General features: G+C 38.3%; 2 protein-coding genes and 2 non-coding genes across 5 annotated transcripts in view; 2 read left to right on the plus strand and 2 right to left on the minus strand.

Annotated features, from left to right (window-relative positions):
• The window catches only part of fnbp1l (formin binding protein 1-like), a 55773-nt gene extending 47124 nt beyond the window's left edge, over positions 1-8649 (minus strand). For both annotated transcript variants that reach the window (XM_067596330.1, XM_067596329.1), the window contains exon 1: positions 8491-8649. In XM_067596330.1, the coding sequence (XP_067452431.1) occupies positions 8491-8514 (24 nt within the window). In that variant the 5' untranslated portion in view covers positions 8515-8649. The remainder of the gene's footprint in view (positions 1-8490) is intronic.
• Positions 8650-11876: 3227 nt separating this feature from the next.
• trnah-gug (transfer RNA histidin (anticodon GUG)) lies at positions 11877-11948 on the minus strand. The gene has a single exon. It is a non-coding gene; the product is annotated as a tRNA-His (tRNA).
• Positions 11949-12704: 756 nt separating this feature from the next.
• Positions 12705-21291, plus strand: si:ch211-198n5.11 (methylcrotonoyl-coenzyme A carboxylase 2). Its single transcript, XM_067596331.1, has 13 exons — positions 12705-12847; positions 14371-14484; positions 15600-15764; positions 15882-16078; positions 16264-16442; positions 16541-16621; positions 17219-17397; positions 17569-17788; positions 18309-18400; positions 19320-19476; positions 19770-19892; positions 20391-20624; positions 20737-21291. Exons 1-13 carry the CDS (start codon positions 12828-12830, stop codon positions 20821-20823), a joined length of 1848 nt encoding a protein of 615 aa, XP_067452432.1. The 5' UTR covers positions 12705-12827; the 3' UTR covers positions 20824-21291.
• Positions 21292-23619: 2328 nt separating this feature from the next.
• Positions 23620-23691, plus strand: trnah-gug (transfer RNA histidin (anticodon GUG)). The gene has a single exon. It is a non-coding gene; the product is annotated as a tRNA-His (tRNA).
• The last annotated feature ends 1978 nt before the right edge of the window (positions 23692-25669 follow it).

Here is a 25669-nt window from a genome sequence, read left to right on the forward strand (position 1 = left end):
GAGCAGTGGGGATAGATTCTGAAGAAAGGCCAAGAGGAAGAAGTCAACAGCTCTGTGTGTTATTGTGTTGTGTGGAGGGGCGCGACGGGTCACAAAACTCACAGTTCTGATACGGATCAGCGAGAAAAGACAAATATAATATATTCTGTTTATTCTGCAAAACACTTAAAGCAAGGGTGGTCTTAAATGAACTTACAAACATGAACAAACGTCTTGTCCTGCAGTTTAGCTTGTTGAACGAGCCACTGAACATTTATTCACCAGGGAAAAGTGCATCACTAATGTCAGTTAGCAGCTAGATAGCTAATTAGCTGCTCAGCTGCAGCACATTAAACAGCGAGTAAACATACCTGCAAATGTCATTTTGGACACAGATGCTGGTTTGCTCGTTGCTCTTCAAAATCCCTGTTAGCGACACGCTGTCTGTTCAGGACTCGTAGCTGCATTACTGTAGGTTTCAAAGACTATGGATGCGATCTTCTGTTGCATCTTCCATTTGTTGATTTATGCCATTGTTCATTCAATAATCAAATTAGCCATTGATGTTACAAGTTCAGCTGGTCTATAAAATCTTTGGACTAACTTCAACTCGATGCAGACTCTATTGGATAAAACGTGTGATCATCAAACTGGTTGAATCGGGCTCTGGTTTGTTTTCCCCCTTGGTAAGATTCATTTAGGCTGATCTGAACACAGCATTGGTTCTTGGGTGTGGACCAAAATACCGACCCTTTGAGGATGTGGTCTTGGTCCAGTCCCAAATGAATTCTGAAGCAGTTTGTTTTCAGTGGGAATGTGATCTGACTTCGATCCAACCCAACTACTAGACATAATCTGTATATTTGAGCTAAACGGCTCCCATAGCAACGCTGGGATGCAGGTGAGCAAAATCAACAGCTGCCAGCAGCTCGCAGGAGAGGGAATCGAGGTCCGACCTGGATTAGCGCAACAAAGCACGTTGCATTTTTTATATTCGGCCCGAGGAACTTCTTCAGGAGCTTCTTCCTGTGTTTACGTTCTTGTTCCGCCCCTGACACAACCAACCAATGAGCGGAGTGAACGTTCTCATGTGGCTTTTAGTGATGCATTTTGGTTTGCTTGAATTTTTACCGGTGTGAAAAGGTAAAAATCAAGAGGAAAAGCTTATTAACTCATCCACTAACTCAGACCAGAGCAAACAAACTATAGGTTTGAAGACGCCCTTACTTACTTTTCTTAATTTTTTTAATTTGTGCTTTTTTCTGTTTTATATCATCGTAAAATGAGTATCTTTGGGTTTTGGATGGTTGGTCGGGCAAAACAAGCTATTTGAGGGCGACACTTTTGATTCTGGAAAATTGTGACGGCAAGTTTTCTCTCTTTTTTGTCTTCATTTTATTGGCAAAACAATTGACAACTAATCTACAGATTGATTGATAATGGAAAATAATAGATGGTTATAGCCCTGCAAATCATGCATTTCAGTCATTAAATACTGCTATTTTATTTAATTTGACACAGACATGTCTACTTAATCTCTTAAAGAGGAGATTTGCAGTAGGAAGAAAAGGAGCGATGAGAGATGGGTGAGTATTTAGCTCCTGTAGCCGTTTTGCACATATTGTTCATGTTAAGATTACTTCATGTGAACTAATTTTGCACTACTCTGAGTGACAGACTATTCATTGCTGACATATCCTGTCACTACTATTGTTGAAGCAGCCAGTTTCCATGATGGGATCATTAAAGTTTTATCCAGTCTAATCCATTACGTCTGTAAACTGTTCCTTCTGCCTTTATCATTCACCTCCATCCTCTCTCTGTAAATCTCCCTCCTCTCACATCATCCAACCTCCTCCTTCCTTTATATACACTAATTTATGGGATGGACTTTTTTTTTTTTTTTTGCTCTTCCAACCTTCCCTCACACCTCCTTCCTCCCTCCCTCTCCATCTTCATCCTCCTCCCTGTCTCCGGGAGATGTGTGTTAGCACAATTTCGTTAATTAAGAAAGACATCCACCCTCACACCAAAAAAAAAAAGAAAAAAAGCATACGCAAAGTAACGCTGGCTCGGACGTTCATTCTCACACATTCAGTCCTGTAAACAACATGTTCTCTCACTCACACCTAAAAAAACACCCTCCCTCCTCCACACACACACACACACACAATTTGTTGACAAGCTTGGCTACGCTAGGTAGAACAGCTTGTCGTGTCCAGGCCAGTGCCCTTAGCTTCAACATGACTTCACTAACACCCACTGTGACCTGTTAGAGCCAGACTACCGTCCTACTAAACAACAGGGACCTCCGCTTACGAGCTTCCACTGTCACAGATCTACAAGCCATTATTTGCCTCTCTTTCAATAGTAGTTTCATTCTTCCTTGTCGTCCTCGTTGCCATGTTAACTCTACTGACCCTACCGTACCTGCAAGACAAGGCTGGGTCTCAAGGCTATTACCACTTTAGAGACCTTTATTGGCCAAGCAGAAGGCACAAAAACATTGTTAAAGCTAAAATGATTGGTTTCTCCGAGCAAACATGGAAATAGATTTGCTGGGTTCAGCTTGTTAAATGTTAAGATTCTGGTGCACCCAGTAGTCCCCTGGTTAAGACTTTTGTTGCATGTTATACCCCATCCCTCTCTCCCATTGTTTCCTGTCGTCTCTCCTCTGTCGCTATAATAAAGGCAGAAAACGTCTCCCCATAAATATAAGTTTTTTTTAAATAAGAAATAAGATTTTCTGCCTTTTTATGTTATACATATGACAGTAAAATCAACATCTTTGGGTTTTGGATTGTTGGCCAGAGAAAACAAGACATTTGTAGATGTAACTTTGGGCTCTGAGTCCTGTGATAGACATTTTTCACTGTTTTCTAACATTTTACAGAAAGAACACGAGAAAATAATCAGTAGATGAAACCATAATGAAAGATTAGTGCTGAAACTATCAGTTGATTAATCTGTTAGTTGATTGAGAGAAGGCTGACGACAATTTAGATAATTATTTAAATGATTCAAGTCATCAAGTAAATATGTCAAATATTTGCTGGTTCCAGTTTCTCATATGTGAGGATCTGCTGTTTTTTGAAGATTAATCAAAAGTGAAGACCTTCAAATGTGTTTTTGTCCAAACAACCAAACATATTCAACTGACAATGATAGAAAACAGACAAAAACAGCTAATCTTTATATTGCAGAAGCTAGAAACAGAGAAAATGTGCTGTTTTAAGTGACTTAAAGCTGGAGTGCAGGCCTTTCATGTTCACGTTTAGGTTCAGCTGTAGCGTACTCCGTCACTACTGTTGTGGCTGTGGCTTGTTTTAAGCATCACACAACCCCTGCAAAATGACTCCTTTCACTATCAAAATTTGATCTATTCGGTATGATAACAGTTGGAAAGTCTTGAGAAGCAGGACGTTTAAATTATTTTATCCATATTCAAGTTAGCAAAGAGCTAACAGGAAGTTAGCCGGCTCGGTGGGCACATGCTCTGTCCATACAGCATCCATAGCATGCATTCATCCAGTCAGCATGGGAATGTCGAACCCAACACCAGATTAGAAACTCTGTATACTGTGAGATACAGAGAGATTTATCTGGCGGTGATAGGCTTTATCAGCACTGTGTGAACTTGTTTGGTAAGGGCTTGAATGTAACGTACGTTCGTTTATATGTACAAGTTCTGCACTGCGGGTTTAGAAGATTAATCACCCGTCAGATTGTTGCTGATTCATTTTGTGTCAACAGACTAGTTGAAAAGATATCTGAGGTCTAATCTCCAAAGGAATTAGCATGACCATAAAAAGTTATTTTTAATTATCAATATATCATCAATCCCCTGTGGATGGAAATCTAAGATAACCCTCACAAGCAGCAGAGATGCTTCCCTACAGTCAGTAAACTGAGCATCTTCCAGACCTTGATATACTGCAGGCTACAGTCTATAAATAACAGAAATAGGAGCGGGGGATAACAAGCACCCTTGTCAGGAGTCTGACTGCCACCTGATGCCAAGTACACAAACAATCCTCTTGCTCCAAGTCTAAAATTCTTCACACATTACTCCAGTACCCCGTTCTCCAACACCACCTCCCACAGGACACCTGAGGGAACACAATAATAATCCTTTGTCCAAATCCACAAAACATGTGTAAGAAGAAAAATATCCCCTTGATTATCCACAAGAGGGTAAAAAACGTGCTTGACTGCTCTGCAACCGTGATGGAATCAACATATCTGAGTTTCAACAAATGTCTAGCCAGCTGTTTAAAGCATATCCTCCTTCCTCTACCTCTCCGTCCTCTATCCCCCCTTTATCCTTGTCTTTCAGTTTAGCCGATCAGTAGAGGAGACCGCCTGTCAGTCTCTTGTCCTTCAGTCGGACTTGGCTGCTCCGCTCTGCTGGCCTCCAGCTCACCTCAGCCAGACAGACACAGCATGGCAGCATCCTGGCACTAGCGCACACACACCAAAGGCACACAGAGCTTTAATTCAGACAAACACTTCCTACTTTATGCATGTGCGTGCGTGTGTGTATGTGTGTGTCTCGGCAGGGCAGGAAGCCAGCTCGGTAATAGGATGTTCCTCGCTTGCTTTGTAATGTCTAAAAGAGCTGGGCTTAAGCCAAGATGTAGGGCAAAAGCAAAGGCACCAACATACTCGGAGCATACTAATGCTATTGTCAGTGTTAGGTGCTTTATATCTATATAATATGTAAACCAAATGTGTTCTTAAATACCTATTCATGGAGTTTAGAGATTTAAAAAAAATGCTTGTTTATCTTTTAGTCCATGAGATGATTAACAGGACAAGAGAGTAAAGAGAAAAAAATACAAAAAGTTTATCTGATCTTCAATTTCAGATAAATTTGTGATTTTTGGACTGATTGTCGGAAAAAAAAACACAGCGGAGAGACGCTCAGTTTCTCAAGAATGCAGTCACAATCTGATGAATGTCATCGGCTGAAATGATAAGTTGATTAATCGATTAGTCGATAGACAGTAAATTAATCGCCAACTATTTTGACGGTTAATCATTTACGGCATTTTTCAGCAAAAATGCCAAATATTCTCTGGTTTCAGCTTCAGCGTGTAAATATCTGCTGGTTTTCTTTGCCTTCTGTGATAATGAACTGAATAAGGCTGCAACTAATGCTTGTTTTCATTGTCAATTAATCTGTCAATGATTTTCTTGATTAGTTGTTTGGTCTGTAAAATGTCAGAATATTGTGAAAAATGTTGATCAGCTTAAAATTTAACCTAAAACAAAAAGATATTCAATGTACTCTTACGGAAGACAAATCAGAAAATATTCACATTTAAGAAGCAGGAACAAGAGTATTTTAGCATTTTTTCTTAAAGAAAATGACTCAAAACGATTATTCAGTTATCAAAATAGTTATCATAGCTGTAGTTATGGTAGCGATTAATTGTCTGTCGATCAATTAACCGATTAATTGGCTCATCATTGCAGCTCTAGAACCGAATGTCTTTGGGTTTTCAAACAAAAACAAAAAAGGTTTTGAAGACATTGGCTTGAGAAACTGTGAAGGGCATTTTTTTGGCTATTTTCTGCCATTTTATCAGCTAAACATATGATTGGTTAATTGAGAAAAAAGCGTGAGATGATTGGATAATAAAACAATAATCATAGTTTCAGCCGTAATTGATTTAAGGTAGATCCACACAGCTATTATATATAATCTAAGTCAACACAAACACCATTTTCATGAAGCAACCAGTTACCTTAATGGTCATATTACTGGTATTTAACCAATAACTAGTCTCTACTACTGAATGACCAGTCACGTTTCATTTGAAACTAGACAGCCAAGTACCTATCCTATTCAGCTGGTAGTTTGTAACATCATATCATAAAAATAATAATTCTAACAACTGAAATTAGACGGTCAGAAAGCCGTAAAACACAACAGCCAATCAATTCTTTTACATCCCATCTTGCGGACGATAATCTGTAATCTGACATCAGGCAGCCAATCATGTGTAATCTGACATCAGACAGCCAACAGATTAATCTCATCAGCGGACTTGGGGGGGATTATGACGGTCCGTCAGCTGCCGGCGTCTACACTCATCACATCATAGCGCGCTTCTCTTTACGAGAGCAGCAAGACAACGCGGAGATGAACTCAAACTGTTTTAATGAGTCAGTAATGGAATATCTTGGCACTCGGAATTTCAGTTTGTCATTTTCCATTACTGAAATCATTCCTTGGACTTATTTTATTGGACTTCTGATGATAGTAGATTTACTACAGTGGTACTGGACTTTTTTTTATTTTATTTTTTTTATAATACTGCAGCTGATTTTTAAGCCAATTGTTGCACTTTGTATTTCTACTGGCTGTTCACTTGTTGCAGTCGCTATTGGCTCCGTTTCCATTTCCTCTCTCATCCCATTCTTCCATTTTTTCCTCACATCATAAGGTTTTTTTTTTTGGGGGGGGGGGGGGGGGGAATTCATCCAAGACTTCTTGGAGAGTTTGGGCTAGTCAGGAACTGCTGCTGTTGTGGACATGCAAAGACCATTACGACTTCAACAGATACTGCTCATATTCCCTGAAAAAAAAAAAAGCATATTTGCCTTTAATCGTGATTTAAAACGACATTAAAGGACAAACATTAACCGTACAAGTATTTTTGCACATATTTAATACTAACGATTATTTGATTACTAGATTAGTCAATCAACAGTTACACCTCTATGATAGTAAACTATATATCTCTGGGTTATGGGCTGTTGGTCAGGATGGAATGAAGATATTTGAGGACGTCACCTTTGGTTTTGGGAAGCAGCGACTGACATTCCTCACCGTTTTCACACATTTTATAGACCATACGATAAATCGATTAATCAAGAAAACGATCAATAATGAAAATAATTGTTATTTGCAGCCCTTAACATTTTTCCTGATGGGACCATTCTTCACAGCTTGAAGCAAACAGTAGCATCATCAAAATGTTCAAATGTGACATTATTTCCAATTCGGTTCGACCTTCTTTTCTCTTAAAAGTCTTTGAGTTCCGTTCACTAGCAAGTCTGTCCATCTCGTCTTACTGGGACGGGCAGGGAGTTCAAACTGACACAGCAGACTACATCCTATCTCCATACTTGGCATTTTATCCCAATGCTGAGGGGGGGGAAAAGCAAGAAAAAAAAAACAAACCTGAATGGACAACATGAATGGGGAATCCTGACAAATCACATCTGTGTCCATGTGTACTCTATTTCACAATCCCTTTTGAATCACAGACAAGCAAACAGTTATCTCTTTGTCTCCGGCAGTACAGTCGTGTTACATTTTGAGGGCTGAGCAAGCAAAAAAAAAAAAAAAAAAATGCTTATTTTAAACTGCACATAATAACCACTGAGGTCAGCTGGAGGAGTATCATCTCAGGGAGGTTAAGTCCTCTCTCTCTCTCTCTATGTCTGTCTTTCTCACACACACAGGGGATGCTGCTGCTGCTGGCTGCAACAGCTTGTGATGGCCAACACCCCAAAAAAAACACAGGCTGGAGCTCAACATATAACTCTAATTTAAACACATATTCACTGTATTAACCACATGCTGCAACGCATCATTAAAGCAAAGCATATCAACCAATGTAAGGGGGCTGATGTAAATGGAGATATTGCACACACACACACAGGCGGTTGATCAGTCTACTTGACAAAGCTTATGTTTTACTGACTTAACTAATAAAATCTGGCATGACTTCTGTTTATGAATGATACGTTCAATAATAATAATAATATAGACACAAGCATTATGAGGCGTTGATCCGCTGATTCAGTTCATTTGAGCATTATGTGTCCCCCTTCTAATCGCATGGAAGACAAAAGATTTGGATAACTGGCCACACAGAGACTCAATCAGTTAATGAGACAAACGGTTGTAAAGTTTAAGTTAAGGTTGATTTTAAGGAGACTGAGCTGGACGGTGGTCTGTCTGCTGCCGGGATCCCACCGTCTCTCCACCCTGCTACCGGGAATCTCTGCCAGCTTCTCTTTCAAACAGGGTGTGACACACACTCACACACACACACACACACACACAAAAAACCCCGTCAAGATACAACTTCGTAACTTGCCAGTGTATAAAAATAACGTGAATTTAATGGCGCAGATATTATTAAAGATGACACGTATCCAGGCGGAGAAGGGAGGCGGCGTGACCCCCCGGTTGTCTGTGCCCGTGTGTGTCTGCAGGGTTTGCCTTTTGTTCCGCCGCCGCTGTCACAGCCGTTAAGGTGCACCGCGGATTAGCTCTAGCGTTAGCCTCGCCGGCTAACAGCGCAGCCGGCCAGCTAGCGTTAGCCGCTCGCCATTCACACAAAGCTAAAAAGAAAAAAAAAAAAGGTAACACGGCACCTTTCTTCCACTCCATTTCCCAAAACTAGTCGTGTTTTTTTTCCGCGCAGAAAACACACAACAAACAAGCTAAATAGTTGGGATAGAAACACAGTTTGAAGAGTTTAAACGTACCCAGAGCTCCGTTCCCCAACTCATTGCGGATTCCTCCTTCTGAGTTCTCCCGGAATGGACGCAGTTTTCCCCGCTTAGACTCTCCTAAACTGCCGCTGGGAGTCCGGTCCTCCTGACTGACTGTCTGCCGACAAAACACACACACACACTCCTCCTCCTCCTCCTCCTCCTCCTCCTCCTCTTGCTCTCCGCCTGTGCAGCAGGGCCGCCCAAACCAGGGGCCCTGGACCACATTGGCCCCAAACAAACACTGTAATTGTTATCCATATAGGTGTGATTTTTAAAAACAAGGACATATTAAAGTCCTGTAATAAAACAAAATAAAGGACAGAGCATTTTATTTTAGATTCAAATGGTATTATTCATTTTTAAATATGATCATTTTCACAAATATCATCATTTCACAAATGGACTAGAATGAATTGTATTTAATTAGCTGTCTCAATTTATAGGACACACATTTCATTAGAGCAGCAACAATTGGTTGATTAATCCATTAGTGGACAGAAAATTAATCTTCAACTATTTTAATAATAGATAAATTGTTTTGATAATTTTTTTTAAGTAAAAAAAAGGCCTTACTGCTCTTGTTTCAGCTTCTCAAATGTTAATATTTCTGGTTTCTTTAGTTCTCTATGACAGTAAACTAAATATATTTAGGTTGTGGACTGTTGTTTGGGACAAAACAAGACATTTTAGGTTGCATCTTGGGGAGACATTTTTATTTTTCACCATTCTCTGACATTTTATAGACAAAACAACTGATTGATTAATCAAGAAAAGAAAATTAAAATAATTGTTAGTTGCAGCCCTACATTTCATTTAAACTTTAATATTTTTGTTATTATTATATTATTGTGTCAGCCCACTTTGTCCTCCATCAGGGCAACATAAAACTTGATTCTTCAGATAACCTGCCATAGTATTAAACTCATAAAGATCCACAAACTGAATATTTTGGACAACAATGCAATAAATAAATAAATAAATAATCCAGGTTTTCCAATTTTTGCCTGAACCCAATAACATTTCACCCCACTTGGCTCAAAAAACAAATAAGAAAATAGCATCTATGATCCATGTGTGGGATAAATTAAGCCCAGAAGAGATGTGACATTGAATAATATCAGTGTCTAGTCTAACTCTTATAAAGTCAGTATCATTTATATGATTAATGTCAGTGAGAATAAAACATCAAAACTGCATCAATATGTTAATTCGGCTGTGATTATAACTGGCTTGTCACTGCTCTGAGAACAATCAGAGAGGAAGTCAAATGAATGAGATATTGATGAAAAGGGTTTTCAAAGTCTGCTCTCAATGTGGGTCGGTTGTGGGTCAGAATTTACAGCTGAAGGTTTGATGATAGCACTGTAGCTTTTGTTTTTCATCCTGTCCTCTAAAGTGGAGGAAGTGACTGCATGATGAGAGTTATTTACATAGGAAAATACCTACAGTTGTGCTTTTTTTCTACCAGATATGATAGGAGTTGGGCCAGTTAACGTTTTTATGCTATAAATGTTTTGCATACTTTCAATATGTGACCATAAACGACCTTTGTAGACAAGTTCAAACATAGACCATGTTTAAGTACACTATGGGTGAGCCCAATTCATTTATTAGTGAATGAGTAGTTCCCTCTAGTGGCCAAATTGTATCACTACAACTGTAGTCTATCAGATAAGAGAAAGCCAAATAGTAAATAGAATCAAATAAAAGCAGAGAATAGAGCCTAAATTTAGAGTCATAATTTTTTAACTCTAATTCACTCAATGCACTAATGTCCAGTAAGGTGAATGATTGTCCTTGAATATAAGAGTTGAAAAAAATCTGAGGATTCATCGATTAGTAAATCCAGAGAAAATCCAATCAGCTACGTCGTTTTTCCAATTAAAAATACCAAACATTTGCTGGTACCAGCTTCTGAAATGTGAGGATTTGATGCTTTTCTTTGTTAAATATAAAAGTAATCTAAATATATTTAGATTTTGGACTGTTGGTTGGATAAAACAAGAAATCTGGAGATTTCACATCGGACTGGGAAATTAAAATAGGCATTTCTGACTATTGTTTTTTGACATATAGCCAAAATAATCAATCGCATAATCAAGAAAACAATAGATATTGAATATTTATACTCACAGGTAGTAGAGGTAATAATCTAGAGTTTAAAGATAGAACAATAGATACAAAGGACACTAAGAAGGACATTGATAGCCTATAATAACAGTGCTTAAAAGTTCTTAACACTGTGTATATACAGATATTTTAAATGATGCAAAACAGCTGGATTAACATATCATTAGAACGTCTACATGGGAAGGCATCACAGTAATATAGTTGTCTATTTGTTTACTTAAGGGAAATACAGTGGTGAAAAGTAACTGCGGTGAGTATTTACTCAAACACAGCACTTAAGTACAATTTTGAGGTACTTGCACTGTAAGATTGAAGGTTGTTTTTTTTGGCTCGTGACCACTTACCAAAAATGACTGTCTGGTTGAGGCTCCTTGTCGTGTCTCAGACGTCTTTGACTTGTTTGCAGTTCAACCAAAGAATAATTTCCCTTCTGAACTTCTCACATTGTTTCATTTTAATAACATTGTGGCTCAGAGGTCAAATGATCCAATATTTTACAATAAAGAAATAAATAAAAATGAAATAGAAAAGTAAAAATAAATAAACATCAATACAAATGTGTGTGGCAGAAGTTTCTTTTTCCTTCTTTCTGACCCCATTAACCCTTAAGTAGCCTACTGTTCAGGTCAAATATGACCCATTTTTACATTTGAGAGCAGTAAAAACTCCCTGTGCACCTTTCTCTCTGAAATCTTATGACTTTTTGACCAAGAATATACGAAATTGGAAATATTTTAACTTTTACAGCTAGTGCACATTTTTGCCTATAGATGTTTTTGTAAATATGACTCGTATTTCTTAAAAAAAATACATCAAAAATCACTATTCAAGAATGTTGTCGTATCCTTCACATTCAATAAAATTCACTGAAATCATGATGGCTGTAATGTTCTCCTGTTTTAGGTAACATAGGACCATAATAGTGTGACTTAAGTAAAAGTACATAAGTATTAACCGAAAAATGTGCTTTAAGTATGAAAAGAAGTACTCATTTCACCCCTCTGACTGATATATTATCATCAGGCAGAGGAACTAAACCAGTACTTTTACTTTAGCTACATTTTACTGCTAATACGTATGTGCTTAGGATTTTTCATGCAGGACTTTTACTTATAATGGAGTATTTTTGCATTGCTGTATTTGTATTTTTACTTAAGGATCTGAATATTTCTTCCACCAATGTGTATGACTTCACTCATTTCAACTGTACATGGAGCTCTGTGGTTTATTTGACTACCTGAAAACACTGCCGTGACCCGGATTCGAACCGGGGTTGCTGCGGCCACAACGCAGAGTACTAACCACTATACGATCACGGCGAGCTGTACTTCAGATGGGAAGGTGAGTGTTTCCACAGAGATACTTCACACTTATATTAGTCATGACATTCAGTTGGGTGAAGATCCTGCATGAAAAGTCCTACTTAAGTAAAAGTACACTAATATTATCAGCTTGATGTAGTTAAAGTATTAAGTATTAAAGTATTAAAGTAGTGGTTTGGTCCCTCTGACTGATATATTATTATATATGACATCATTAGATTAATGATACTGAAGCATCAGTGTGTTCATGTTACTGTTGTAGCTGCTGGAGGTGGAGCTAGTTTCAACTACTTTATACACAGTTAACTAATTTAGTCCAGTGGTTCCCAATCTAGAGGTCGGGCCCCTCCAAAGGGTCACCAGATAAATCTGAGGGGTCATGAGATGATTAATGGGAGAGAAAAGACGAAAAAAATAAAGTTCTAATACAAAAATCTGCTTTCAGTTTTCGGACTTTTTCTCTAGTCTTGATTTTTAATGAAATATTGGATCATTTGAACATTTATTGAAATGAAAGCATGTGAGAAGTTTAGAGGGAAAAATCACTATTTGGTGGAACTGTTAACAACTCATAGGCATCTGAAATGAGACCCATATAATATAATATAATATAATATAATATAATATAATATAATATAATATAATATAATATAATATAATATAATATATTATAATAGTATTTTTTAGATCGTTGTGCTGTATATGCCTGTCCTGTAGGTGGCGCTAATGTGTATTCCAGCTGTCAACCCGCCAACAAACACAATAAGGAAGAAGAAGAAGACTTCTCCTACTAGACAGTAAAAGGCGATGTAGTTGTAAATTTTCAGCTACTAAAAGTTGTGTTATCAGCTGTGTTTCACTAAATTACAAACAGACATGTACCGGTGCATGACGAGGTAAGAGCCGTTAGATCTTTTTCCCTTCGTAAATCCGTCCGTTAATTTATGACTTAAAGTCCACTCAGATGTCTGCTCGACCTTTGGCATACATTTCTTTTTCTATACTTTAAGCTAACGATTTTCTCTAACTGCGAGTAGTGTCCATACATACTACACTAATGTTTCACTTATACTCATAATACGTTTAAATTTGCATTAATAATATGCATACATAAGCAAAAATGTGTCTGCTGTCGTTGAACCCTAACGTATATGGGTACGTATGTTTTCAGGGTGGTTGGGTTCAGACTGTTAAATAGCCTATTTAAGCAAATAAATAAGCACTTATTAAAACATTAAGGTGAATATCTGTAGGTGACCTCAGAGGGACAAAGGGGTAAAGAGCTGTGAGGTTGAGTTTTTAGGTACTGAAAGGCATTTCTGAAATGCAAATGCTGGTGATTCTTCTGCTTCAATGTCCTTAAATGATCCGACCACCAGGGATCCCCAGTGAGAGTTATAGGCAGTCAGCAATGTCAAGTATATGTCGTTTAATCACTTAATTAGATACTGTTATATCCCTCCCTTGAAAGTACAGTGTTGGAGGAATTATTCAGATCCCTTTTTAAAGTAAAATATCAACACTACACCTTAAAAATACTTCAGCTTCAGTTTATTTGAAGTGCACATCACCAAAAGAGTCTCTGCACACTTTACCAGTTAAAAAACATGACAGTTTAATATCGTGACATGTAAAATACTCCATTATAAGAAAGAGTCATGCATTTAAGATATGACTTAAGTAAAAATATGAAAGTATTATCAGCAAAATGTACTCAAAGTATCAAAAGTAAATGCACCTGTGAGTGTTATTATACATTACTGTACATAGTAGGATTATTATTACTGTTGCATGAACGTAAAAATAATATCTTACTGCTGCAGTTGGTTAACGTGGAGCTAATTTTAAATGTTATATACTGTCAGTTTGATCTACAACAATGCATCATATTTAATAAGCTGATTGTAGGTTTTGTATATAAAGTCTTAATTGATAAAGTTACTACTATGCACAGTACAGAAGAAAGTGGGAAATCTTTTCCTCTTCTCTCAAATCAATTTCAATTCCCTCCAAAGTCCAGAGGGGCTGGAGTCTATTTCAGCATGCAGTAGTGAAAGTGAAAGTCAAAAGACACCCAAACAGGTCTGTCATGGGGCTACCACCTATAGACCGACCGTCCAGCTCACACATACAGGTAATTTAGAGTTTACACTGGACCTCATCAGCAGGTCACTGGACTGTGTAACCCAGAGACAACCCATACCAACACAGGGAGAATATACACACATACTGCAGACAGCTGGGGTCAGCTTCCAACCTTATAACCACCTGAGCCATCTCTGTCATTAAACAGTGGACAAGTTATTTAATCCTGCACCAAGTCATAAAAAAGATTACTCTGGAGCTTCTTTACCTGAAGAGTAATTTAAGTCCCATCTGTTCATTTGTGTTCATTGCTTTCTCTCTCTGTTTCCTGAAGAAGTGTGTGTAGTGGAGGAAGAGTGTGTCCTACCTTTGTGCCTGCTTACAGCCAGACATCATCATCATCATCATCATGGACTCTGAGAAACACAGCAGAGGAGAGACAACACAGGTGACTACATTACTGGGACTCCAGTGGGACTATAAGCTAAAATATAACCCACTCACAGCATCTTCCAGTGATTTTTATGAGGGATTGTGCTGATCAATTTGAGTAACATAATGATCTTCTTCTGACCAATGTTGTGATTTAAAACTGGATTATTTTCTGATATGATTGCACCAAGCATAATCACAAAGTTACTGCTGTCTGCATTAATAAAATCATGTAAAATATTGCATTTGTCAGTTGAGATCCCCCCCAGGTCAGTCCAAGAATGGTTGCCTAGTTTTCTATTAAGCTCACATTCATAAAGATATTACATTAGTAGTATACTTGATGTTACTCAGTAATATTCAAATATAATCATGACATTCAAAAGTGGTGTTTAATTTATTGATGACAGCTACTTAGTCGGCCAGTTACAGTAATAATTGTCACAGAATTAACATTAATTAGCTACAGCTGAGTACGTTTGCTGGCAGCGGTTGTCATCATAACCTTTGAACTCGTTCTTTAATTTGCTACAGTTCTCTACAACACAGAGTCACTTGAGTAAATAACAATTAAAGTGGCGACTCCTGTGATTTTCAATTTAAAATGATTCAGCTCTGCTTCCCTGCTACACAGCTAGAAACCGCCTGTGTGATCCGCAGAGACAGTTCCAAAAATTAACCTGGCTACATGAGTTATGATGTGTAATAATAATGATATTTTTAAAAAAATTTGTGAATAAAAAGGTATTGATTGACAGAAAATTCATCGGCAACTATTTTGATAATTGAATAATCATTTTAGTCATTTTTTCAAGCAAATAAGCAAAACATTCGCTGGTTCAAGAGTCTCAAATTTGACTCATTAATGTACATGTAATATTTTGGGGTTTTGGACTGTTAGTTGAACAAAATAAGACATTTTAGGACGTCACCTGGGACTCCAGGATCTTGTGATGGGCGTTTTTCACCATTTTCTGCTGTTTTATTGACAAAATCATAAAAATAATTGATTTTATAAACAATTGAATAACAGATTTTCAGATATTCCTCTATAATTGTCACATCTTCCTTTTTAATCATGTTGTAAACAAGCCATAAATATGCTTTCCATGTATGAATCTTGTGGTGCAGGCTGGCTGAGCAGCGTCTGCAGTGTTCAGTCCGCTGTATGAGCTCTGCAGCCAGGAAGAGCAGAAGTCTGCGCAGTGCCTTCCCGGTGTTGGAGCTGCCTCTCCAGCCCATCCACCAACATGTTTATGAAGCTAACCTCCGAAACAGCAACAGCTGCCACAACAAGTAAGTTCTGCTCTCGTCAGCCTGTACCGTCCAGCTCGGATCAGTCCTTAGTTTATTCCACCCTGTGCAGATAAATTTGTAGATGCATGCCATTCATTAGGTTTGTCTCTCTCTTAGGTACATGGAGTTGAGTGAGAAGGTTAAAAAAGGTGGAGGGGAAAACGCCATAGCCAGACACACCCAGAGAAACAAGAAGTTGTTGGTCAGGGATCGGCTGCGGCTCCTGTTGGATGATGAGGACTTCTTAGAGCTGTCACCGTTCGCGGGTCTGGGTCTGCCGTACGGGGACATCCCTTCAGCCGGGTGCCAAACTGGTCAGAAACCACTAACTAGAGAAATGTATTTTTTAGTATAAACTACAGACTGTGAGGCCAACTGCCTCCAACTTACTCTGTTTACTCCACTTCTTTTAATTCAGATGTGAGTGTGGCAAACTCACATGTCCCTCATATGCTTATGTCTCTGTGTGCTATATGTGTTTCTACGTGTATTCATCCAGGTGTTGGCAGGATAAACGGCCTGTGGTGTGTGTTCATCGCCAATGATGCCACAGTGAAAGGCGGCACAGCTTATCCAATCACAGTAAAGAAGCAGCTGCGAGCACAAGAAGTGGCAATTCAGAACCGCCTGCCCTGTGTTTACCTGGTCGACTCTGGAGGAGCTTTTCTACCACTGCAGGTTAACACACACACACACACACACCCCTCTGCTTTATTAGGTGTTTGTCTTTTCAGAAGATCTAATCTCTAATTCTCTGTTTGTGTCCAAATATCCAGTCAGAGATCTTTCCTGATAAGAACCAGGGAGGAAGGACGTTCTATAACGAAGCCATCATGTCTGCTATGAAGATCCCACAGGTAAAGACATTTAAACTATGACAGGAATGCCACCACAGAACAAGAAGTAACTCAAACGGGGTGTAAAGTATTTAATGCGGGTTCTTTTATAATTATCTTTTTGGTGCCAGTTCGTACAGCGCTTTAAAAACAAATAAAATAGTCTCAAAATCAATTCTGTATTTCCTGTTAATCAGTGAAGGGAGGCCAACACAGGGTATGTGGTCTCTGTTCTTGGTGCCAGTGAGGAGTCTCTCTGCTGCATATTGAAGCAGCTGCAGGCGAGATAAGGCTGATGTTTGAGAAACTTTAAAAGGGCTAACGATCGTGTGTAATGTGAGACGTATAGCTCGTAATTGATTAAAAGATGTTGGCTACAGAGAGCAAGTGTAGCAGCCCAACACAGTTTGTCACTTGTACTTAGGCCTTTTTTTTGGTAAAAAAAAAAAAATTTAGATCAAAGAACTGAAATGTTAAGAAAAGAGTACCAATGACCAACAGTGTGCAAGATTATTTGGCTCCTTCTCAGTCAAGTTTTTGATCCTACACAATAAGACTTCATGGTTTGCAAGAATCTTGTCAAAAATTGCAATTTGAGGTTAAGTCTTCATCCTAAAGGTGTCGGTGGTGTGCGGTTCATGCACGGCGGGTGGAGCTTACATCCCCACCATGGCGGAGGAGACGGTGATGGTGCACCGGATAGGGACCATATTCTTAGGAGGACCGCCGCTTGTCAAGGCCGCCACGGGAGAGGAAGTCACACCGGAGGACCTGGGAGGAGCCAGGCTTCACGCTGAGTAGGTCCATAAATCAAACCAACCCGGTGGGAGTCAGGTGGCGAAATACACCCAGTTAACTTTTTAAACAGGATTATTTGTCTTTGGAGAATTACTGTATGAATAAATTTGATTTGAATTTGAATACATTTACTTCATCAAGCCTGTTCATTTGTCTTTATCTGGTTACAGGGTGAGCGGCTGTGTGGACCATTTTGCTTGGGAAGAGAAGGAGGCGTACGAGTACACCAGAAACATCATATCCACCCTCAACTTCCAACTGCCTGAGGAAGAGGAGGAGGATGAGGAGAAGATGAGGAAGAGGAAAGTAGAGGAGGAGCCGCTTTATAGTTCAGAGGAGCTTCTAGGGCTCGCTCCCAGAAGTTACAACTACAGTCTGGATGTTAAAATGGTACAAAAAACACATACAGTACATATGATCAGACACACAAAGTTATTCTATATCTGTGGACTGTGTAGTCAGCGTGACGGGTTATAGCAGCTAATTTGTTTCTAAGGGCTGCAACTAACAATTATTTCCATTATTGATTCATTGTTTTCAATCATTTTATCAGTCTTTTGGTCTATAAAATGTCCAAAAATGGTGAAAAATTACAATCAACCTTTCCCAGATGCCTTAGTGACGTCCTCAAATGTCCTCTTTTGTCCGACCAACAGTCCACAACCCAAAGATATTTAGTTTACTGTCATTGAAGACTAAATAAACCAGAAAATATTCACATTTTAGAAACTGGAAATCTGTGAATTTGGTCATTTTTCCTTTAAAAAATTACTCAAAATGAACCAATTATCAAATAGTCGATCAACTAATCGTTGCAGTTCTGTTTGTTTCCAGTCACGGTTGTTAGTGTCTCATGGATGCTGATGGGTATTAATGACATGCTGTTGGGTGTTTCTGTCTGTTTGTCCAGGTAGTTAGTCGGCTGACCGATGGGAGTCGCTTCCAGGAGTTCAAAGCTCGCTATGGAACCACACTCACCACTGGCTTTGCAAAGATACATGGGTAAAAGACACAAACACACACACACACACACACACATACTTTAGACAATTTTTTGCTTTTGTATTCTGAAGACCCCTGTACACCCACAAACTCAGTGACCTCTCACCCTCATGAGATTAGCATCTGACCTCAGTAATTTCTTAATCAGATTAGCACACTCTAACGGGGGGCCAAAACAAACCTTTGTCACTTTACCAATGAGTAACTGTCATGCAAGATGTCTGATTTGTAGGAGGAAACTCATTTCTCAAAGCAGTATTGATGCTGAGTGGATAATCCTGGTTTAAAGACGTGAATCGAGTTGATTTGTTGCTTTAATGATGCGGTCAGCTCTTATCGATGCAGTCAATACAATACACACACACACACACACACACGTGCACGTTAAACACACAGTTCAAGTTCAAGTAGAAGCTTCACACAGTTCACACTGTTAATGGTTAACATTAAATTACATCCTATGCTATTTCATGTTGCCAACAAAAACAAGATCTTTTGCTGAGTTTTATCTGATTCATTCCATCTTTCAGTTTGATGATGCATAGTGTCACAAATTTTATTGTTACACAAATACTAAGACCAGTAATAGACATTTTAAATAATAATGAACTAAACCAGTAATACCAGCAGCAGCAGCAGCATAGCTCCAGCTGTCATTGTACGCCACAGGGTCCTGTTTCACCAAATTTGCAACACGCAAGCTGCAACTTACAACATGATATAATTTCCTCTCGTGTTAATTTTGACACATTTAACTAATTAAAAGAAACGCTATTCTTGTGCGACAGACATGAGCATGGAAGAGGAGGACTCGCAACTTTATCTGCAGTTTACTTGTTTTTTTGTGAAAACTAGCTTTACTTATGATCTAAAATTCTAATATATTGTATTTTTTTTTTGTGTTTATGTCCGGCGTTAGTCACCTGGTAGGGATAGTAGCCAACAACGGAGAGCTGTCAAACGAGGCTGCTCTGAAAGGAAGCCACTTCGTCCAGTTATGTGACCAGAGAGACGTCCCCCTCCTCTTCCTCCAGAACACAGCGCCCACAGCAGCATTAACACTCTCCACAGCACAGGTATTCACTCCCAGTGACACACACACACACACAGGCTGTAGAGATTTCTTTAAATGAACATATTTTAAATGGATTGTAAAACTGAAACTAAAATAGTACACATGTCTTTTCATAGATTATTCATTATATTTACAAAAATATTTATTCAAAAACAAAGGTAATGTCGTACAGATGTTGTGGGACATCAAATTTAGAATAGTTTTACTTCCAGAATAGTTGAAAATTATGGAATTTTTAATAAGATTTGTTTGATATCTGTATTTGGTGTGTTTGTGTTTGTGTCTCTCTTTCAGGCAGAGATTAACAGCAACCGCCTGAAGGCTCAGGGTTCAATGATGTCAGCAATAGCGTGTGCCTCCGTCCCTAAAATCACTGTGGTGATTGGCGGTTGCCATGGTGCTGACAGCTATGCAATGGTGAGACTCTCTTTTCAATGAAGAAAACTAAATATGCTTTTTTTTCTCCTGACAAATGACATTAATAGAAGGCATTATCCTCCTAAATGATCACACCTGTCACTCTGCAGATGTTTATTTTAAAAAATTATTATATATTAATTTTTTAATTGGTGCAAAGTGACAGTACATAGACACCGACAGAGGTAGACACAAATAAAAAATACAGAGAAATAGACGAATGAAAGAGGCTAACAAACATCATATGTACGTTAAAATGGAGGAAGCATGAGAAAAACGTGTCAAAAGAAAAGCAAATAATAATAGTAATGATAACATGGTAAGCCTGCAGACCTTTCAACCTGTTTTTCATAGTCTTACTTTAGTTAGCTAACCACTACAGAAATTCTATATGTAATCATACAGTTCCTCCTATCATCATACTGTATATTGATGTGTGAGTTGGGATTCAGGGTTAATCTCACAGTCATTTTAATCTTGTTTCTTGGTTGTTTCTAGTGTGGGCGGTCCTTTGACCCTAATTTCCTGTTCCTGTGGCCCAACGCCAGAGTGTCCATGACAGCTCCGGGTCACGCCGGCTCTCTGCTTCCCCCTGACGTTGAGCAGGCGGAAGAGGAGAAGAAGAAGCAGGAGGACAAACTGAACAAGAGATTGGAGGAGGAGAGCTCAGCTTTCTTCGCCTCCGGCCGACTCTGGGATGATGGAGTCATTCTACCTCAGGAGACCAGGAAGGTAAATATCAAGTTTTGTTTTTTCAGCTGTACATAAAAAAACAATCATCAATGACAAGTTTACCTTTCCTTTTTCCTTTATGTTGTTTACTTATGCAAATCTGTACCTGCAGGTTCTTAGAGACTGTCTGGACATCATCAAACAGCAGCAGTATCAGCTTTCCACAGAGAAACAGCGATCAGCGCTCCTACGTATATAAAAGCCTCCGTCCTTCTCCTCCACACTTCCTCTGGACGCTACAGACACCCGCACATCTCCGATGAAACTACTGTTTTTACAACCAGTCCGGCTGCTGAAGCCCATCGGTTGCCTTTACCGATATGTGCCGAGAGGATCTACACCAAGATCCCAATGCTAACACTTTAGCATGATTAGTAATTGTGAATGATGAGAATTGTGACAAAATTAGAAGTTTTTGCAGAGACTTTTTATACATTCATGTGTTATACAGAAATATCTACAGGAGATACAGACATGATTTTGTTGTCAATCCTCTAATTTGATATTTGGTAAAGTGACCAATGGATCAAACCATCAATCATCTTTAATATCGAATAAGCACCCACAATAGTGCACCTTTGGAAGAGACTGTTGGAGATTATGAATATAATGTAATAATGTGTTGTGGCTGCACCTTAAATGTGTGATAATTAAAAAATGTTTCTAATTTTTGCACATAACACTTTCATTCACTCATACTACAACTACGGGGCTGTCTTAGCATGTTTTATATCTCCAATATTTAATGGCTACCTCTGTTCATACTGACTTGTTTTTAGCATTGTAAGGGCATCCAGTGATGGTAGTGTCGGTCCATTGGTTTGACTTTTCCATGAACATTTTAGTGAAGCAAGTAAATTAAATTCCATAAAAGTCACTAAAGTCATTGTAGTTCTGAGGAACCGCAGGGATTCTTGATGTTAAGACGTACACACACAGAACAGTCACAACACATTTACTGACTTTTTATTGTATGTGAAGGGACAGTAATTCTCACTGTTGGCTTATTGAGTCAAAACACTCCAGAGTGAATCCTGGTGAATCCTAAAGAAGTGCCCGGTGGTTCTGGTCTTCAGTCTCACATTCACATCATGTCTCATTTACTCTTCATCCAAGAAGCAGATAGTCACCTGATGCTGCAGAACATGTGAACGATTCTCATTGATGTATTTCTGTTAGATTTATTTTTAAATGGTAACTTACAAGTAGATGAGAGTCCACTGCCAATCTTTCTGTTTTTTTTTTAAGATTATGAAATATGAAGAAAAAAAAAGATGTCCAAAAGCACCTCAGTGGAGTTTTTATGTGTAGTGCTGATTTTCACGGTGATTTATTTAACAGTTGTTTTTGTTTTTAAAAAATACCACACTGTAATTATACATGTAAAATAATCATTGGAATGTAATTGTTTTTATTTGTAAAAAAGAAGATAAAAAAAATTAAATACTTTTTTTTTTTTACAATAGTTTTATAATTGTAAAACTATTGTGTTTGTTTTTAACTCTTGAATGATAATTAAGGCATTAAAATTGAAGAATTTCCTTTGCTACTGTAGCAAGTTCTGTTTGGGAGTAATTTACAGCCTACAGCCAACAACATAACCTATTCTGTGTATCAAATCATATTATAATGCTCATAATACAAGCAGACTTTTTTACTTATAAAATTAATTTGATAATGTTGATATACTATCATTTAACGCAGCACATACTATTGGCATTGAGTACCGGAGTCAGTGATCTACCAGAGAAACTTTTACTATTTTTCCATCAATAGATGATTTTACAGTATGATGATAAGCAGTGGAGGAAGAAGTATTGAGATATTTTACCTGAGTAAAAGTAGTTATATCACAGTATAAAAATACTCAATTACAAGTACAAGTCCTGCAACTCAAAGTTAAAGTACAGAAGTATTACCAGCAAAATGTACTTAAAGTATCAAAAGTTAAAGTATTCATTATGTAAAATGGCACTATTTAGAGTTTTTATATTTATTATTTATACATTATTTTTGTATTTTTACTGTTGCATGCACGTTTAAGCAGCATTTAATGCTGTCAAGGAGGAGCTAATTTTAACAGCAGTTATTGCTGGGCAGTGTTGGAAAGTGACTACATTTACTGAAGTACTGTACTTAAGTACAATTTTGAGGTACTTGTACTTTACTTGAGTGTTTCCATTTTATACTACTTTATACTTCCACTCCACTTCATTTCAGAGGGAAATATTGTACTTTCTACTCCACTACATTTATTTGACAGCTTTAGCTACTTTTCAAATGAAGATTTGACACAATGGATAATATAACAAGCTTTTAAAATACAACACATTGATAAAGATGAAACCAGTGGTTTCCAACCTTTTTTGCTTTTGACGTCTTACAAAAAGCAGTGTGTAGTCGGGGTCACATTTCACATGCCTATGAGTTGTTAACAGCTCCACCAAATAGTGATTTTCCCCTCTAAACTTCTCACATGCTTTCATTTCAATAAATGTTCAAATGATCCAATATTTCATCAATAATCAAAGCTTAGAGAAAAAGTCTAAAAACTGAAAACAGATCTGTGTATCAGAACTTTATTTTTTCTTCTTTCCTCTCCCATTAATCATCTCACGACCCCTCAGATTTATCTGGTGACCCTTTGGAGGGGCCCGACCCCTAGGTTGGGAACCACTGGACTAAACTAGCTAACTGTATATAAAGTAGTTGAAACTAGCTCCACCTCCAGCAGCTACAACAGTAACATGCTGCTCTAACACTGATGCTTTAGTATTAATAATCTAATGATGTCATATATGATAATATATCAGTCAGAGGGACAAAACCACTACTTTTACTGCAATACTTTAACTACATCAAGCTGATAATATTAGTGTACTTTAACTTAAGTAGGACTTTTCATGCAGGATCTTCACCCAACTGAATGTCATGACTAATATAGGTGTGAAGTATCTCTGTGGAAACACTCACCTTCCCATCTGAAGTACAGCTCGCCGTGATCGTATAGTGGTTAGTACTCTGCGTTGTGGCCGCAGCAACCCCGGTTCGAATCCGGGTCACGGCAGTGTTTTCAGGAAGCCAAATAATCCACAGAGGAGACCCCCAAGTCCCCATATAAAGTTGAAATGAGCGAAGTCATACACAGTGGTGGAAGAAGTATTCAGATCCTTTACGTAAGTAAAAATATAAATACAGCTATGTAAAAATACTTCATTACACATAAAAGTCCTGCATGAGATGTCCTGCTTAAGTTTCAACTACTTTATATATAGTTAGCTACAGTTTAGTCCAGTGGTTCCCAACATACCAAGCTGTTATGTTGAAAGTGAAGTTGGATTCAAAGCACCACCTATAAAAAGCTTGCAGAACTGATTGATGAGCCTGGAGCTTGCAGAGTTTGTTCAGGAAATGTAGGCGTTGTGGACATTTGGCAAAGATGACCTCACTGTTGTGTTTAAATAGTATATTCTAGTTTGGGTTATATCACTAGTCTCTCTTTTTATTTATTCTACAGTATTTATTTTTATATTTGAGTTAGTCTGTTTAATTATTGTAAATCATTTAGCCTTTAATTGTATTCATTTCCTCAAATAGACCTCATTGTTTTTGTATTTTGTGATTCATGTTAAGTGGCTACAATTTCAGTTTAATTTACTCTTAAAAAAATCTCTCTAACCAGTGTCCTCTAATCCACAACCCAACTCTTCACTGCTTCAGTCAGTTTCACATTATTCAACTACTATTAATACACAAGAATCAATTGCCCTAACAACCGTGGTCATGAAGTCGTTTGAGCGCATCATTCTCTCCTACCTGAAACTATTCACCACCCCTCTGATGGACAGTCACCAGTTCGCCTATCGTGCCAACAGGTCAGTTGAGGATGCTGTCAACCTAGCCCTCCATCACACACTACATCACCTGGAGTCACCCAACACATACGCCCGCATACTATTCATTGACTTCAGCTCAGCCTTCAATACAATAAACCTGGTCAATGTTTTCAACAAACTGATGGACATGAACATTGCATATGCCACTGGATAAGGATCTTTCTGTGGGGAAGAAAACGGAGGGTTAAGATGGACAGCCTTTCATCTTGACCCCTGACCCTCAGCACAGGCGCCCCCCAGGGTTGCGTGCTCTCACCCTGGCTCTTCTCCCTCGACACAAACCACCTTACATCCCACCACAGCTCAGTCACCATTCTCAAATATGCAGATGACACAACCATAATCGGACTCATAACCAAGAATAACGAGGACAAATACCACCAGCAGGTTGCCCAAGCAGTCACTTGGTCCACCGACAACAACCTCCAGCTCAACACTTCAAAAACACAGGAACTTATTTCTGACTTCAGGCAATAATAATAATAATCAAACAATCCCTCCTACTTCAGTTTTACACTGTCATCATTGAAAGCATGCTCATCTCATCTGTAACAGTCTCGTACAGCAGCCTGGACAGTCAATCAAGAAAAAAACTGCAGCGCATAGTTAAAAAAGCATCCAAGATCATTTGCAAACCTCTCCCATCAGTTGAATCACTATATATCAAACGCACTATCAAAAAGGCAAATAAAATAATCTCTGACCCTTCTCACCCTAATCACCACCTGTTCCAACTGATGCCCCACAGGAGTCGCTATAGATCCCTGTCCACTAAAACATCCCGTTTCAAACACAGCTTCTTCCCCACTGCCATAAAGAGCCTGAACACCCTGCAATAATCTTTGCAATAATCCCTACCTGATGCACCTGCACTTTAAATGTCATGTCAGTGTATATGCTGTCTGTCTGTTATGCAAATTCACGTATATTGTTTGTTGTGCCAGTCCTATGTTAAACTGTTATCTGTTATATGTCTACACAGTGATATGAGCTTCCATACATGCTGTACCAAAAGCAAATTCCACCGAACTCTGTCGTGTGGTCATTAAACGATCGATTGATTGATTGAAAATGATTCATTGATTATCAAAATACAGATGAAGTTTTTCTTCATTGCACAAAGATTTATGTTTGTCATATTATTTACTT

Source organism: Thunnus thynnus, chromosome 8 (assembly GCF_963924715.1).
Source record: "Thunnus thynnus chromosome 8, fThuThy2.1, whole genome shotgun sequence".
Lineage (NCBI taxonomy): Eukaryota > Metazoa > Chordata > Actinopteri > Scombriformes > Scombridae > Thunnus > Thunnus thynnus.

What these genes read in the sequence shown, in the direction of transcription:
- si:ch211-198n5.11 (XM_067596331.1), top strand. Translation starts at nt 12,828, where the DNA reads ATGTACCGGTGCATGACGAG. An exon ending in GCAGAGGAGAGACAACACAG is followed by an intron (nt 14,485 to 15,599) that starts GTGACTACATTA and finishes CTTGTGGTGCAG; the next exon opens with GCTGGCTGAGCAGCGTCTGC. An exon ending in CTGCTATGAAGATCCCACAG is followed by an intron (nt 16,622 to 17,218) that starts GTAAAGACATTT and finishes TTCATCCTAAAG; the next exon opens with GTGTCGGTGGTGTGCGGTTC.